This window comes from Gossypium hirsutum, chromosome A11 (assembly GCF_007990345.1).
Source record: "Gossypium hirsutum isolate 1008001.06 chromosome A11, Gossypium_hirsutum_v2.1, whole genome shotgun sequence".
Taxonomy (NCBI): domain Eukaryota; kingdom Viridiplantae; phylum Streptophyta; class Magnoliopsida; order Malvales; family Malvaceae; genus Gossypium; species Gossypium hirsutum.
In genome coordinates, this window is record NC_053434.1 from 21,107,751 (window position 1) to 21,121,996 (window position 14,246).

Consider the following 14,246-nt stretch of genomic DNA (forward strand, 5'->3'; position numbering starts at 1 on the left):
ATAGGTGTTTCGAGTTAAGCGCAATACTGATGAAACTTTGAACAAGCTGAAGGCAAGGTTAGTAGTGAAGGGATTCAGTCAGAAGTATGTGATTGACTATTTTTATACATTTACACCAGTGGCTAAGCTTGATACAATTAGACTACTGGTTGCATTGGCTGCTCAAAAGCAGTGGAAAATACATCAACTTGATGTAAAATCTGCTTTCCTCAATGGCTTTCTTGATAAGGAGATATTTGTTGAACAGCCAGAGGGTTTTAAGGTTGTTGGTGAAGAAGACAAAGTGTTCAAGCTAAGAAAAGCCTTGTATGCTTAAAACAGACACCAAGGGCCTGGTATGAAAAAATTGACACCTACCTAGTAAGCTTAAAGTTAGAGAGAAGCATTAGTGGGCCAACACTGTATGTGAAGAAGGAATATGAAGAAACACCGCTTATAGTCTCACTGTATGTAGATGACTTGTTGGTAACAAGTGAAAACAATGATGAGCTATTAGATTTCAAAGGCAAAATGGAGAGCATGTTCGTTTGAAATGTCAGATTTGGGTGAAATGTCCTATTTCCTTGGAATGGAAGTATTTCAGACTCAGCAAGGAATTTTCTTAAGCAAGAAGGCATTTTCTTTGAAATTTTTGAACAGATTCTCCATGCAAAATTGTAAAGCAACTAGTACTCCAGTTGCTATTAGAGAAAAGTTAACAAGCCAAGGTGATTTTGAGAAAGTGAATGAGTCAACCTATAGGAGCCTAGTTGGATGTCTGCTCTACTTAACAGCTACAAGGCCAGACATAATGTTTACAGTCTGTCTCCTATCCAGGTTCATGCACTGCTGTAATGTGAACCATTTTCAAGCTGTTAAGAAAGTTCTCAGGTACATTAAAGGCATTCTGAGCTTTGGGATGATGTTTACCAAGGTTGACAGCATGAAACACCTTGGTTTTGCTGAAAGTGACTGGGCAGGATCAATAGATGACATGAAAAGCACCTCAGGGTATCTGTTTACCATTGGTTCAGCTATTTTTTGCTAAAGTTCGATGAAGCAAACTATTGTTGCTAAATCAACAGCAGAGGCAAAATATGTAGCAGCTGCAAGAGCTGTTAACCAAGCAATTTGGTTAAGGAAGATCATGGCAGATATGAATTTGTACCAAAGAGAAGCAACAGAGATCAGATGTGATAACCAATCTGCTGTTGCAATATCAAAGAATCCAATGTTTCATAGGAAAACAAAGCATTTTAAGATCAAGTTTCATTTTGTTAGGGAAATGGAACAATATCGAGAAATCAGACTAGTTCATTGCAGTTTTAAAGATCAGCTAGCAAATATCTTGACAAAGCCTCTTTGTATGTCAAGGTTCAAGAATTTGAGAGCCAAGTTGGGAGTTTGCAGCATGCAAGCCAAGGAGAAGTGTTAGAAGATGGCTTACATGCAGACCAAGGCAGTTCGAGCCATGCAAGTAGCAATTGAAGCTTATGCTGTTGTTTTGTTACTTTTCAATTAATGTTTTGTTGCTTAGTTATATTAGAACTAAGTTAATGACATGCTTGATGTAATTTGGTGCTGATAGATTTGATAAATCAGCTTAACCAAGAGTGCAGGCAAAGTTTTTCTAAGTTTCAACAATGTGTTAGTGGAGTTAGGTATGTTTAGGTAACATTTTCATTTTTGACAAGCTGATTGTTTGGTATATGTAATGTTATTTGCTCTCAATGAAATTATGATTAATCTTTCTGCAAATTCTTCTTCTTCTTTTGGTTTTCTGTCAAGCATTCTGTCATTATAGCTTAAGCTTAATTTCTTTGTGTGTTCATCAAGATATTGTAGCTTAAAGCTTAAGTTTCAGCTGAAATTTCTTATTCTGTTTTCTAAGATCCAATAGATTTACTACCGTTGAACCATTCCTCCCTAATTTGAATGTAAAAAATAACATTAAATTCTTATTAATAATGGTGCTGCCATTGTAATTCTTCCTTTGGAGTTTGGTGAATACTTGTAATCTTCTTCTTCTTTTCCCAACTTCTATATTCATGGTTTGGAATGTAAAGGAGGACATCTCACATGGTGTGATATATGTTCAATTAAGTTTTCCTTTAACTAGCTCCAACCTTATCCCACTTTCAGATGAACAACTATTCCTACTACTTTACACACAATTATTTAATTAGCAATTAGATGGTGCTCCATTATTATCTTATGATTTCAATTCGATAAATGCTATAAACTCTATTAAAAATGCAATCTGACCCTGGAAAAAGTATATTTATTAAAAATGAAAAGATAACAGTGCTGGAATCTTCTTCAACCGAAGTTCCAAAACATCTATCCCATTCCCCTTCAAACACTTCACTCACACTTCAAAGTTGAAACAACACACAGCCCGTCAATTACATGTTTTACTTCTATCATTCTTTCAAACACCCCCAAAATCCAATCCAAGCGGTAGATTGCAGCACAGACACGCAATTGCACTATAGACAAGGATTTCTTGGACTGTTTTCAAGTTTGACCTAAAACAGATTGTAAGCGGAAATGATCTTTGAACTATGCAACGCATCCCATTCCAATAAAATCCCTTTCCTCCATTGAAATCATCGATTGGAGGTTGCACAATAGTATCTTCCGCGTCCCATGTGGAAGACATTTAGCCCGACTGTTGCATGTTAGAGTTAAAATATTGTTACAAACATTTGACTTGTTTCTTATTTAATTTTAATGTAAATCATTGTCTTTAAGTGGATTGCCAACCCTTCATTAATTCCCAGCTTTCTTGCTTTTCCTATATATTCTATGCCCTTGTTTCTCATGAATGTTTCCCTAGTTTTCTCAGCCAACAAGCTGAGGAAAAACCCAAAATTTAGTCCCCAATAAAGACCACTTCTTTTACGAGGATTGCACCTTGAAATCCTTTCAATCTCCAACAATGAGTCTTTATCAGAATTTGCTTCTTATTACAGCAATTTCTGCGTTTCTAAGTATTGCTTCAGCTTGCTCTGATGGACAGTGTAAGGTAGGGTCTTCAATGGAAGATGTACATATATCCTTTCTTTTTTCTTCAAGTGCATATGATTATAGTTTTGATATATTCAGCTGCTCGACGAATGCTCTTCGGATGGAGATTGCGAGGCTGGACTGTATTGTTTCGCTTGCCAGCAAGGATTTTCAGGTTCAAGATGTGTAAGATCAACCGTTACAAACCAATTCAAGCTTCTGGTGGGTGATGAAATTGATAAGGCTTCTTTTGTTTGTGTAGCTCATTCAGGGACCTTTCACTTTCAGTTGAGCCTGCTAGAGCAAGACATTGATGTCCAGCTTTTAGGGAATTAGGCCAAAATTTATTCTCCTCCACAATTTCTAACCCTTTTATTAATGTTTACAAAAACAACGCGTGCTAACTGCCAAAGATTTTAATAGATAACATAATCGTTAAAGATTTAAATTCTCATTTATCAATATATAATTCTATGCATTATCAGTGAAACACGTAATACAGATAAATAAATTTAATCAATTTACAATTATGTATTATTAGTACATCAAATATAAATTTTTCTGTAGATTTTTTTGTTGGTGGAAAATAACAGCAAATTACGATTAAATTAATTTTTTTTTGTATATATTTAAAATTATGTGATGACGATGGTAAAGTGTATTCACTGTTTCAGGTGTGGCCTGGGTTTCAATAGTACTAGATGCTTTTGTTGTTCGGGCTTTACTCAATTTATAAGTTATGAATACTTATATATGTAGTCATAAAAATTAAAAGAAAAATATAGTTTACAATTAAATATGATTTTAATGAAAACACGTCTGCAATTGCAATTTAAATCTCTCATCAGATATTAGCTATAACTGTGTATTGGCAGTTATATTCGTATAATGGACATTTTAATTCTTGTGCGGTTACTTGTGGGGTGAACAGAATAACTCTCTTCCTTTCAACAAGTACGCATTCTTGACGACCCACAATGCATATGCCATCGATGGATATCCATTGCATACCCCAGTTCCTCGCGTTACATTTACCAATCAAGAAGACATGATCACCGATCAGCTCAATGTATGTTTCCCAGTTCACATTCTAGTCCTATCTATGATCTTTAATTTCTATTTGATTAACATAAGCCTATAGCTGAGTTGCAGAATGGAGCCAGGGCATTGATGCTTGACACTTATGATTTTGACGGAGATGTGTGGATGTGCCATTCATTTGGCGGACAATGTCATGACATTACTGCGTTTGTAAATTTAATTTTCCCTATTAGTTACCCATAAATATTGCCCTTTTCATTTTCAACATCTTCTTTTTTCCCTTTGGATTGGCCTACCAGGGACCAGCTATAGATTATTTGAAGGAAATCGAAGCGTTCTTATCTGCAAATACAGAGGAAATTGTTACATTAATCTTGGAAGATTATGTTGGTCCAAATGGGTTGACAAAGGTGTTTACTGATGCTGGATTGATGAAATACTGGTTTCCAGTGTCAAACATGCCCAAAAATGGTGAAGACTGGCCTCTAGTCAGTGACATGGTGGCTAATAACCAAAGACTACTTGTCTTCACCTCAATTCAGTCCAAGGAAGCAAGCGAAGGAATTGCTTACCAGTGGAACTACATGGTCGAAAATCAATGTAAACCATATATATATATATATATATCCATTATTAATTAAGTTTTAGACATCGATATGTTTAGGAAAAGCAGAAAGTCGAGATAACACATTGTGGTTGAATGCGAAATTGGCAGATGGGGACGGCGGAATGCAAGCAGGAAGTTGCCCGAACAGGGCAGAGTCGTCAGGTCTAGACGACAAGACTAAGTCGTTGGTATTGGTAAATTACTTTCATTCAATGTCAAGCAAAGAGAAGACATGCGAGGACAATTCTGGAGATCTTATTAACATGCTTCGTACTTGCTATGCTGCTGCTGGTAACCGTTGGGCTAACTTTGTTGGTGTTGATTATTACAAGGTTCCTTTGTTCACTCTTTAAGTTGCTAATAGTTTCTTGTTGATTCAGCTCATTTTCTTTGAAACTTGAAAATATTCTTGTTTTGGTTTGCACAGAGGAGTGAAGGAGGAGGATCATTCCAAGCTGTCGATACTTTGAATGGGAAGCTGTTATGTGGATGTGATGATATTCATGCATGTGTGGTAAGTCAAAATTACATTTTGCAAATGAATGTAGTTCTTATATTAATACAAACCATATTTTTATACTTATTTCGAGCTCAATTATTTGTGTCTAATCCCACTCTCAAATATCTGCAGACCTTCGAAGTTAGGTAGATAGTAAAAAAATGTGGTTTGTTTTGTGATTGCAGGTTGGATCAACTTCAGGCGCCTGCACACCATAAGGTGGATTCTAGGCAGAGGATGTGGCACAAGATTTTAGACTACATCAACATTTTAAGCACTGAATTCACTCTTATCGTAAAAGTACAAGTTGTAGACATATACATAAATATATGTATCTATGCAGAGTTCCATGAATTTAATAAAATTTACAAATGGAATTTCAATCTAGGAATTTCAATCTACTCTTATAGCAAATTTTTTCTCTAATTGTCTGCTCTTATACCTCGATTTCTTTTTTTATTAATTCTCGGTTTTAAAATACGGATGATAATATTACGACACTCACCATTAATGATGGGGAGGAGGAGCCATGGCAGATTAATTTAAGGGAAGTGGCTACTGCATTTTCCTATGAGTAAGAACATGATTTGATGGATAGTTTTTAGTGGTGTGCATTATTAGTTCATGCGCAATATGTTAGTAAATATTTGGCCTCCAATTGAGGGTATCATAATTTCATATTGGGGAAGAAGAGATTTGATTTTTATTTAGAGCCCACTAAAAATTTGTGGAAAGAGTGAAAAGGAGGATGATGGACGTTAAACATATATCTGATGTTATTTCATCGATAAGTAGAGAGATGATGTAAGTCTTAATATACTTTGTTGGTTTGTGGATACAAATTTACAATTTACTAAGTAGATTAACATCCTAATGAATTAACTGACATCTCTATGTTAAGTAAACAATAATTGAACTTAGTAAAAATGCTTGCAAATTCCTTTAATTTTATACCACAATAAAACTTAATATAAACCAACATTTTATTTGGCATAATAAAGTAATTAAATTAAAAAATAGAGGATAAAATAATTGAAGGGCATTTTTAATTCTAAGCCTTTAAAATTTTGATTTTCCAATTTAACATAGGCTCAAGTTTAGAGCCTAAATCACAGGCATTGAATAAGTCGTCATTACCTGCAAATATCTTACACGTCTCTCCTCCCTCTTCCTTCACTCATGCCGACTCACTCGTTTCTCACATGCCTAACCTCACTCTCCCTCCATAAATATTCCCTCACAACCTCTCCCTTTCAATCAAATCCCCAACCTACTCTCTCTCAAAAACAAGAACAAATACAAAACTCTCCCTTCATCTTTTGTTTCTTTTTCTTTAGCAGTGATAATGGTTGAGCCTGCAACAGCGACCCAAGCAGCAGCTCCGGTGATGCCTCAGCTCAAAGATGAGCTTGACATTGTGATACCAACTATAAGAAACTTGGACTTCCTTGAGATGTGGAGGCCATTTTTTCAGCCCTACCATCTTATCATTGTTCAAGATGGCGATCCTTCAAAAACCATCAAGGTCCCTCCTGGTTTTGACTATGAGCTTTATAACAGGAATGATATCAACAAGATTCTGGGTCCCAAGGCTTCTTGTATTTCCTTCAAGGACTCTGCTTGCCGTTGCTTTGGTTACATGGTGTCTAAAAAGAAATACATTTTTACCATTGATGATGACTGCTTTGTAAGTTCTTTTGATTTTCTTTTTTCCTTATGGATCTTTACATTGCTCTGTTTGGAAATTTAGATACTTTTGATTTTTCTTTGGGTGTCTCTCTTTAAGAATATAGGTAAATTACCATTCCTACTATACCAAACTATGGATCTTTTTATGATTAGGTTGCTAAGGACCCATCAGGCAAAGCAGTCAATGCACTTGAACAACACATCAAGAACCTGCTATGTCCATCAACTCCCTTCTTCTTCAACACCTTGTATGACCCCTTCAGAGAGGGTGCTGATTTCGTCCGTGGATATCCATTCAGTCTCCGTGAGGGTGTCCCAACTGCTGTTTCTCATGGCCTGTGGCTAAACATCCCAGATTATGATGCACCAACCCAACTTGTGAAGCCTCTTGAGAGGAACACTAGGTTTGTTGATGCGGTTCTCACCATCCCAAAGGGCACCTTGTTCCCCATGTGTGGTATGAATCTGGCTTTCGACCGTGACTTGATCGGCCCTGCCATGTACTTTGGACTCATGGGAGATGGCCAGCCAATTGGTCGCTACGATGATATGTGGGCTGGCTGGTGCATCAAGGTATGTTTCCCATTGGAGTTTAGTTATTCGTATTGCTTTATGTTTGTTGTGCTTGATGAATGTTTATGGTGTAGGTGATATGTGACCATTTGGGATTGGGGGTGAAAACGGGTCTACCATACATCTATCACAGCAAAGCCAGCAACCCCTTTGTGAATCTGAGGAAGGAATACAAGGGTATATTCTGGCAAGAAGAGATCATCCCATTCTTCCAACAAGCTGTGCTTCCAAAAGACTGCACCACTGTTCAAAAGTGCTATGTTGAACTGGCTAAGCAGGTGAAAGAAAAGCTTAGCAAAGTTGATCCCTACTTTGACAAACTGGCTGATGCAATGGTTACTTGGATTAAAGCCTGGGATGAGCTCAACCCTCCTACTGCAGGATCTGTTCCAAATGGGAAAGCGGCTTAGACAATTTTCTATCACATCACATTTATTATATATATTATTCTATTCAACACAAAGCTGCACCATTATTTCCCTACAGTTTAATTGAACTTTAATAATTTTTGTTTGTTTTTTTATTATTTATTTATCTTCTTCCTCACTAGATTTTGGCGGGATATATTATGTAATTTTATCAACTTTATGTTATAAAGTTGCAGACATGAATAACATGTGTTAGTTGAATTAGCAGTTCTTCCATTGAATTAGCAGTTCTTCCATTTAACTTTTACAATAATAAATTCTGAATTTATACTTAAAATGAAAATTTTTCATAAAAATATATAGTTTAATTTCGACCGTGTACAAATACTTTGCAATTTATTTTTGAAACTTGTGTGGTCACTTATTGCATGTTTTACCAGCTTAGAATCAGATTTATTTTTAGCTTGATTTTCAAGGGATAACCTGTTTCTATAAAAAAATATAATAATAAAAATACAAGTAAAGAGCCCATATATAGATAGATGGATGACTTCTCTGCATGTCAAAAGAATAAAAGCTTTGGATAGAAAACCTTATTGTAAAGCCCAAATGTTAATTTTATGGATTAAAGAACACAATGAATAGAACCAAGTGGAACCGAATATTATTATGCATTGCAGAGAATACATGTTTTCCTTGAACAGCCTTTAGTTATCCTGGTCATTAAATCCTACCCCTATAGCTTGATCCCATTGTGAACAAAAACATCAATATTCTAATATCTGATTTTCAGAAACCACAGAACTGAAATAAATTGCTTCAAAACTTAAATTAGTTTTCGAACAGAATACATTTTGCAAAACTGATCATAGTCGCACGACCATGAATTTCAGCCTCTATCAAACTAAGATAAATTTTAGGCGATGACGAGGCACTAACAATCAGAATGATACCAACTTGGCTTGACTACCCTCCTAATCTATGATTCTGCAATCGCATCATTGGACTTTTCAATCTTTTGACGCTTGGCATCGCGCTCACTATCTAGATCGTTGAGACATCCATTTACTGCCTCTTCACCCAAAAGAGATATGTGCTTGCTGGTGATTTGGCGACCTGCCCTAAGCTTTGGCCCCCAGTGCCTTTCAGGATTCGGGAGGAAGCGAGCAACCTTCTTAGCTTGTGCCTTGCTAAGGGATGCAACAGCTCGAGCAAAATTTGCCTGCCAAAGAGAAGTTGAGAGGTGTTAAAAACAACATTTCCCACCTTCAATCTCAAGTTGTAGATGTTTAAGATAGGGAATGCGTGTGTTCACATGCAGGAACATGAAACAAGGACTGCGGATACATAGGGAAAGAAGCATGCAACTAAAGAAAGTGGCATCAAAAACATACTTGAAGAACTGGTTCTTTGGCAAGTATCACACTTCCAGGCTGATCAGCCGGTTGAGCTTTCACTGGATGATTTTTAACCTATAGAGAAAACAAAACTTAAGAAACCATTTAATCACGTCTATTAACTGCACTAGTGCACGGAACATTAAGGAGTTCGAAAGTCCCAACAATTTAATCAAAGTTTAGTCACTTGTACTTTCTTCAGCTGCACACCTACACAAATGGTGGAAATAAAGAAAAAAACAGAAAGTAGCCATACCCAGCAGCGCATTATGTCCCAAATGACATCCATGGGAGCATCTGATTTTAGTCCCAATGGATTTACATGAGTTCCAGAAATTTGATATCCTGCATTGATGACAGCGGAGCGGAAAATAACTGCAGACGGGGAAGTGCATTTTAGTGTAGCACAGAGGTTGTGCAGACTCAAAAAGAGAGGAACATCAGGCAACTCCTGCAAAGAAATTGCAAGTCAGGTAACAAACTTAAAAGTGTCTCTAAAAAGAAAAAGATTTCTTGCTCAAATAGGTTTAGTCATATATATTGCATGAATTTTCGACATCTGATTGTTACAATTTACATAACCATCCTAACATCTAATGACATGTTTCTCTAAAAGGTTGTAGCTAAACTTTCATGATTGAAATATTCAAGTCAATAGTCAATATAGAGCCTTACTTTTTATAGTTTAGCATAGAAAATGAGATGGCTCAGAGTTACACAGCTAAAACCTGAGAGGAACTAGTGTTCTAAGGTTGAGAAAGAGTCGCCCAAATGAAGTTACTAAGGAAAAAAATGAATACCTCCGAAATTGTAGTCAATACAGCAGAGATGCGTTCATAGGCCGGATAACAATTCTTCATTGATTTTACATCTGCTAGTATGCTAGTTACCCAATCCTGATCATGGATGGGAGCAGACCATATAGGTCCGCCCATGTTAAATTTCTTCCCACAGTCACTACACTCTTGAGGGACAACAGGTGCAAAGCCTGGGAGATACCTCACACTGGTATTCTGGAAATTAGAAGGTCAATGCAAGATAAAATTATTGTGCAATTCAAAATAAAGCCAAGTCAAAAATAATAGCCATTGATGTACAAAGCACAAATATGTTGCTATGGTCCCATCTTTGAAACATCATTACATACAGTAAATAACTTTGATACATCTCTTTTAATTATGTCTGAACATTGAAATTATACTCAAAAAATAAAATTAAAAGCAAGCTTCGATTAATTAAGATAGAAAGGAAACCAAATATCTTCATCTAAAATAAGCTAACTAGAGGCATGAACATGTCTCAAATAGCAACACTAAGCAATTAAATGCTCATACATCAGGATGTTATTTTAATGATTTCACATGTGCACATACACTATGACTCCGCTATGTAGAAGCCCAAATGATGTAAGCCATGTATATGTTAAAAACAAGAAGGAGCACCAAATGCATGGTAAATCAGGAAGCACACCTTAGAAACAGTTCTCCCAATAGGCTGTAGATGAAAAGAATCACAACCAATGCATTGATAGACATATGAGAGCTTAAGGGGAGTATTCTTCATTGCACTTGCAGAACTGCATTGAATGAATTAGCCTTCTGTCAACATTAAGTGAGGGCAACATTACTTAATAAACTAAATTAAAAGAATAAGCTACCTACGTGTATACACGAACAAAAACACGGACATAAAAGTCCATCTGAACAGAGAGAACAGGAACAATATAACGCTTGTACCGGTTCGCATGACTCTGCATTCAAGAAAGAAGAAATACAAATTATGGAAAAGAAGAAGATTGTTGTTGGCATTTACTTCAAAAAGAAAGTTTTTGGCTTTTTGTTTAGGAGAACAGATTTCTATGACAAGGTGGTATAGTTACCGGTATCTTTTCTAATGTCCTTCATCAACTAAAAGTAGTTCAAGTGAAAGAAAAAAGAAGTCCTAGAAGCCACATTCCTTTTGCAACAGATCATTATTGTTTTCTATATCATGTGTTTCAAATGCTAAAAGAAAGGACATCAAACTACCTCAATGCAGGCTAGGAGGATCCTCAAAGCCATTTCGTGGCAATATTTCCCTCTCAATGGATATGATCCATATCTGTTTCCACATGCAGTTACAGGATGAGCTTAAATATTCAAGAACATAGTTCAAATGAAGGCAAAGCTACTACAATCTTACTTGGAATAGCAAACCTCCCCATTACCCCCACAAAGGACTGCCATATCAGTTGCAGTGCACATCAGCATGCCCCCATCCACAACAGATTGAACTGCTGAGTCCAGGAATACAGAAGGTGAACCATAAGGATCAAGATCAACCTGAAAAAACAGATTTAGCAATAAAGAGCATAAGCACAGCTCCCCTTGAATAGTGCGGCCAAGAAACAATACATATTTCCCATTAATTATGAAATGTGGATAACAAATAACAGAAACAACTGACAAATTCCCAATTAATTAACTCACTTCTCTTTTACCAATTATAAAATGGTATAGACAAAATGAATGCATAACAAGAACTATTTCTACAGAAAACAGAAATTTTCTACAAAATTTTATTTAAGCATACCAGACCAAATACTTATGCAGCAGTTGAGCATACATGCAGATTAAGATGTGCATATAAAGTCGCTTTATTATAAAATAACAGATCCCGTACCACATCAAATTCTTTTGGGTGAGTAAGCATGTAAACACGAGCATCAGCAAGATGTGATTCCACTTTTGAACATGCCACAGAACCATTAAATTTTATGTTCCGCTGGCAAGCTTCAACTGCCCCTGCAAGTAGACACATGGTATTGGGAAATCTAAGAAGCAAGTAAACCATATAGGAAAAATCTGTTTGTAAATAGTAATATAAAGCATGAAATGCATAGGAATCAGAAAGGCAGAAAATGAAGGTCCTTCTAGGTCCAAAATAATCCTTCAAATAGCATATCATAACATCCAAAATACCTTTATCGTTATCTAAGGCAACAACTTGGCCAATCCCTTCTACCTCCCGAGCATATCTCAGAGCCCTTAACCCAGATGCTGACAAGGCCTATATAAACACCAGAAAAGGCATGCAGAAAATGAAACGACTAGCATTGGGGGTAAAAGCATATATATTTACATTGGAAAAACAAAAGATTGTGGAATAACCTCTAGAACTCTTGGTGGTTTGAGCTTCCCCCGAACTTTTCCTTCTATCTTAACTGGTTCTCCAGATGCAGTACATGGATCTTCATTAGGCTTCTCTTCAAGCCCTTGTTCATTGGATTTTTGGATATTAATATCGCAGTCATTAGGTTTATCTTCTACATCAGATGAAGAACCGTTCTTTTTGTTTCTTTTAGACAACAATGCCTCATGTTCCTGCCTCCGTTTTGATATAAATGTCCTCAGGACAGCAATGGACATGTCTCTGTTGTTAACCTAATTATCAATAGTGAATAATTAGGATCCCTACTAGAGAATAAGAACCAAGCAGTAAACAACTAACACTAAAATTATACAGACGAGGAAACAATATCCTACTCAAAGCATCTAAAAACAGAGTACACACTATACAGGTATTCAGTGAAAGCATTAATGAGAGAAAATTGTACAGTTCCTTTCTTTTCTCGCCCTTTCCTATTAGCCAATCACGGCGCCATTAGTTCACACTATTGAAAAGAGCTTACAAATTTCAGAAATAGATTAACTTAAACCACCCTGCCAGTAGTCTTTCCAACAAGAAATCATCAATAATACAGAAGTTTTTAGTCAAACCAAAAGCTTCCGATTAACTAAAAGTAAAACATGAAAAAATCTAACCACAAAAACAATGAATTCAATCAATTTTTCACCGTCAATCAATTCATTCAATTAAGAAAAAAGTCATATTTCTCATGAGAACCCATAATTAGTTCCCCTTAAAACAACATATTCGTCGCAATAACGAGAAACTTTCAATAAAATAAAGGCTAAACCGTCGACTAAAACCCATTAACATTCTAATAAGGGATTCAATAAAATAAAATGAAGTGAAACCTGAGTTTTGTTGAAAAAGACTTCATTTTTAGCATGCATAAGAATCTCAGCTTCTCCTTCCTTGATGATAGTGTAATCATTGAGATCCATCGACATTGTTTCTCCTTTTACATGCAATAACAAAGTTATGGCTTCTTTTCCTTTTCCTTTTGTAGTTAATTATTTTCTTTGAATGGTTTTGAAGAACAAATTTGAGTAGCAAATCAAATTCTTATTTTATTTTTTTTTTGGCTTTAAAATTGATTTCGGTGTTTGAAAGTTTGTGAAAGCTGCAAATTCATAAAAAGGAGGAGGCTTGTTTTTGTTTATACGCGTGCTTTGAAGTTTGAACTCTGAATATAGGATACCAAGTCCCACCGGAAACCCTATTTTATTTTTCTTTTATTTTTATTTTATGTTTAATTTAATTTAATTTAATTTGTTGATCTTTCTTAAACCCTAGAGGCTTACGTTCATAGTGTATCCATTGGTAATTCTTTGCTAACATGAGCCCTGTACTGCTAAGAAATTATCCCATAATAATTCGATCATATCTATTACCAAACAAAACTTAAATTCATATCTAGTGCATTAAAATTAAGATTTAGCTAATTTATGGTTGAAATATTTTATTATATTCCTAAACCTTTCATAAATTATATTTTATGTGTGGGCGTTTGATCGAATTGAGTAAAAAGATTTCGAGTTAATCAAGTTAACGATTTATATTTTATTAATTTGAGTCGAGTGAAATTAAATTCGAATTGAACCGAATCAAGTGAAATTGTTTGAGTTAAATTAAAAAATTAAACATGTCAAATTAAAATTTTATTACAGTATAACTAATTTCATATTAGAGCATATAAATTTGAAACCATATATATTTGAAAACTTATTTAGGTGCCAAAATTATTGTTTAGAAAAATTTTAAATTTTTAACTTTCTTTATATATTTTTTTATAATTTTTTATAATTTTTTAAAGATATAAATTTTGAAATTTTTATAAATATTTTAAATTTTAAAAATAATTTTAAATTTTATTTTTTTATTTGAACTATTTGAATTATTCAAGTTATTCTAATTGT

The 14,246-nt window shown here is 35.2% G+C and overlaps 3 protein-coding genes across 4 annotated transcripts; 2 read left to right on the plus strand and 1 right to left on the minus strand.

Annotated features, from left to right (window-relative positions):
* The first annotated feature begins 2,530 nt into the window (after nt 1-2,530).
* LOC107892007 (PI-PLC X domain-containing protein At5g67130) lies at nt 2,531-5,522 on the plus strand. Of its 2 annotated transcripts, none has more exons than XM_016816962.2 (8): nt 2,531-3,007; nt 3,088-3,210; nt 3,920-4,057; nt 4,141-4,239; nt 4,329-4,629; nt 4,745-4,968; nt 5,064-5,150; nt 5,321-5,522. In XM_016816962.2, the coding sequence occupies exons 1-8, from the start codon at nt 2,921-2,923 to the stop codon at nt 5,351-5,353; spliced, it is 1,092 nt and encodes a 363-aa protein (XP_016672451.1). In that variant the 5' UTR covers nt 2,531-2,920; the 3' UTR covers nt 5,354-5,522. The 2 variants fall into 2 exon arrangements, with proteins under 2 accessions (XP_016672451.1, XP_040937259.1); XM_041081325.1 differs by having other exon boundaries at nt 2,544-3,007; nt 3,088-3,174.
* An 839-nt stretch (nt 5,523-6,361) lies between these two features.
* Nucleotides 6,362-8,029, plus strand: LOC107892005 (UDP-arabinopyranose mutase 1). Its single transcript, XM_016816961.2, has 3 exons — nt 6,362-6,822; nt 6,978-7,397; nt 7,472-8,029. Exons 1-3 carry the CDS (start codon nt 6,481-6,483, stop codon nt 7,805-7,807), a joined length of 1,098 nt encoding a protein of 365 aa, XP_016672450.1. The 5' UTR covers nt 6,362-6,480; the 3' UTR covers nt 7,808-8,029.
* A 380-nt stretch (nt 8,030-8,409) lies between these two features.
* Nucleotides 8,410-13,526, minus strand: LOC107892004 (probable tRNA (guanine(26)-N(2))-dimethyltransferase 2). The gene is made up of 12 exons (XM_016816960.2): nt 13,182-13,526; nt 12,312-12,584; nt 12,123-12,210; nt 11,824-11,945; nt 11,344-11,483; nt 11,190-11,262; nt 10,824-10,912; nt 10,633-10,738; nt 9,963-10,175; nt 9,419-9,613; nt 9,160-9,237; nt 8,410-8,987 (listed from the first exon to the last, which is right to left on the minus strand). Exons 1-12 carry the CDS (start codon nt 13,275-13,277, stop codon nt 8,745-8,747), a joined length of 1,716 nt encoding a protein of 571 aa, XP_016672449.1. The 5' UTR covers nt 13,278-13,526; the 3' UTR covers nt 8,410-8,744.
* Nucleotides 13,527-14,246: the final 720 nt, after the last annotated feature.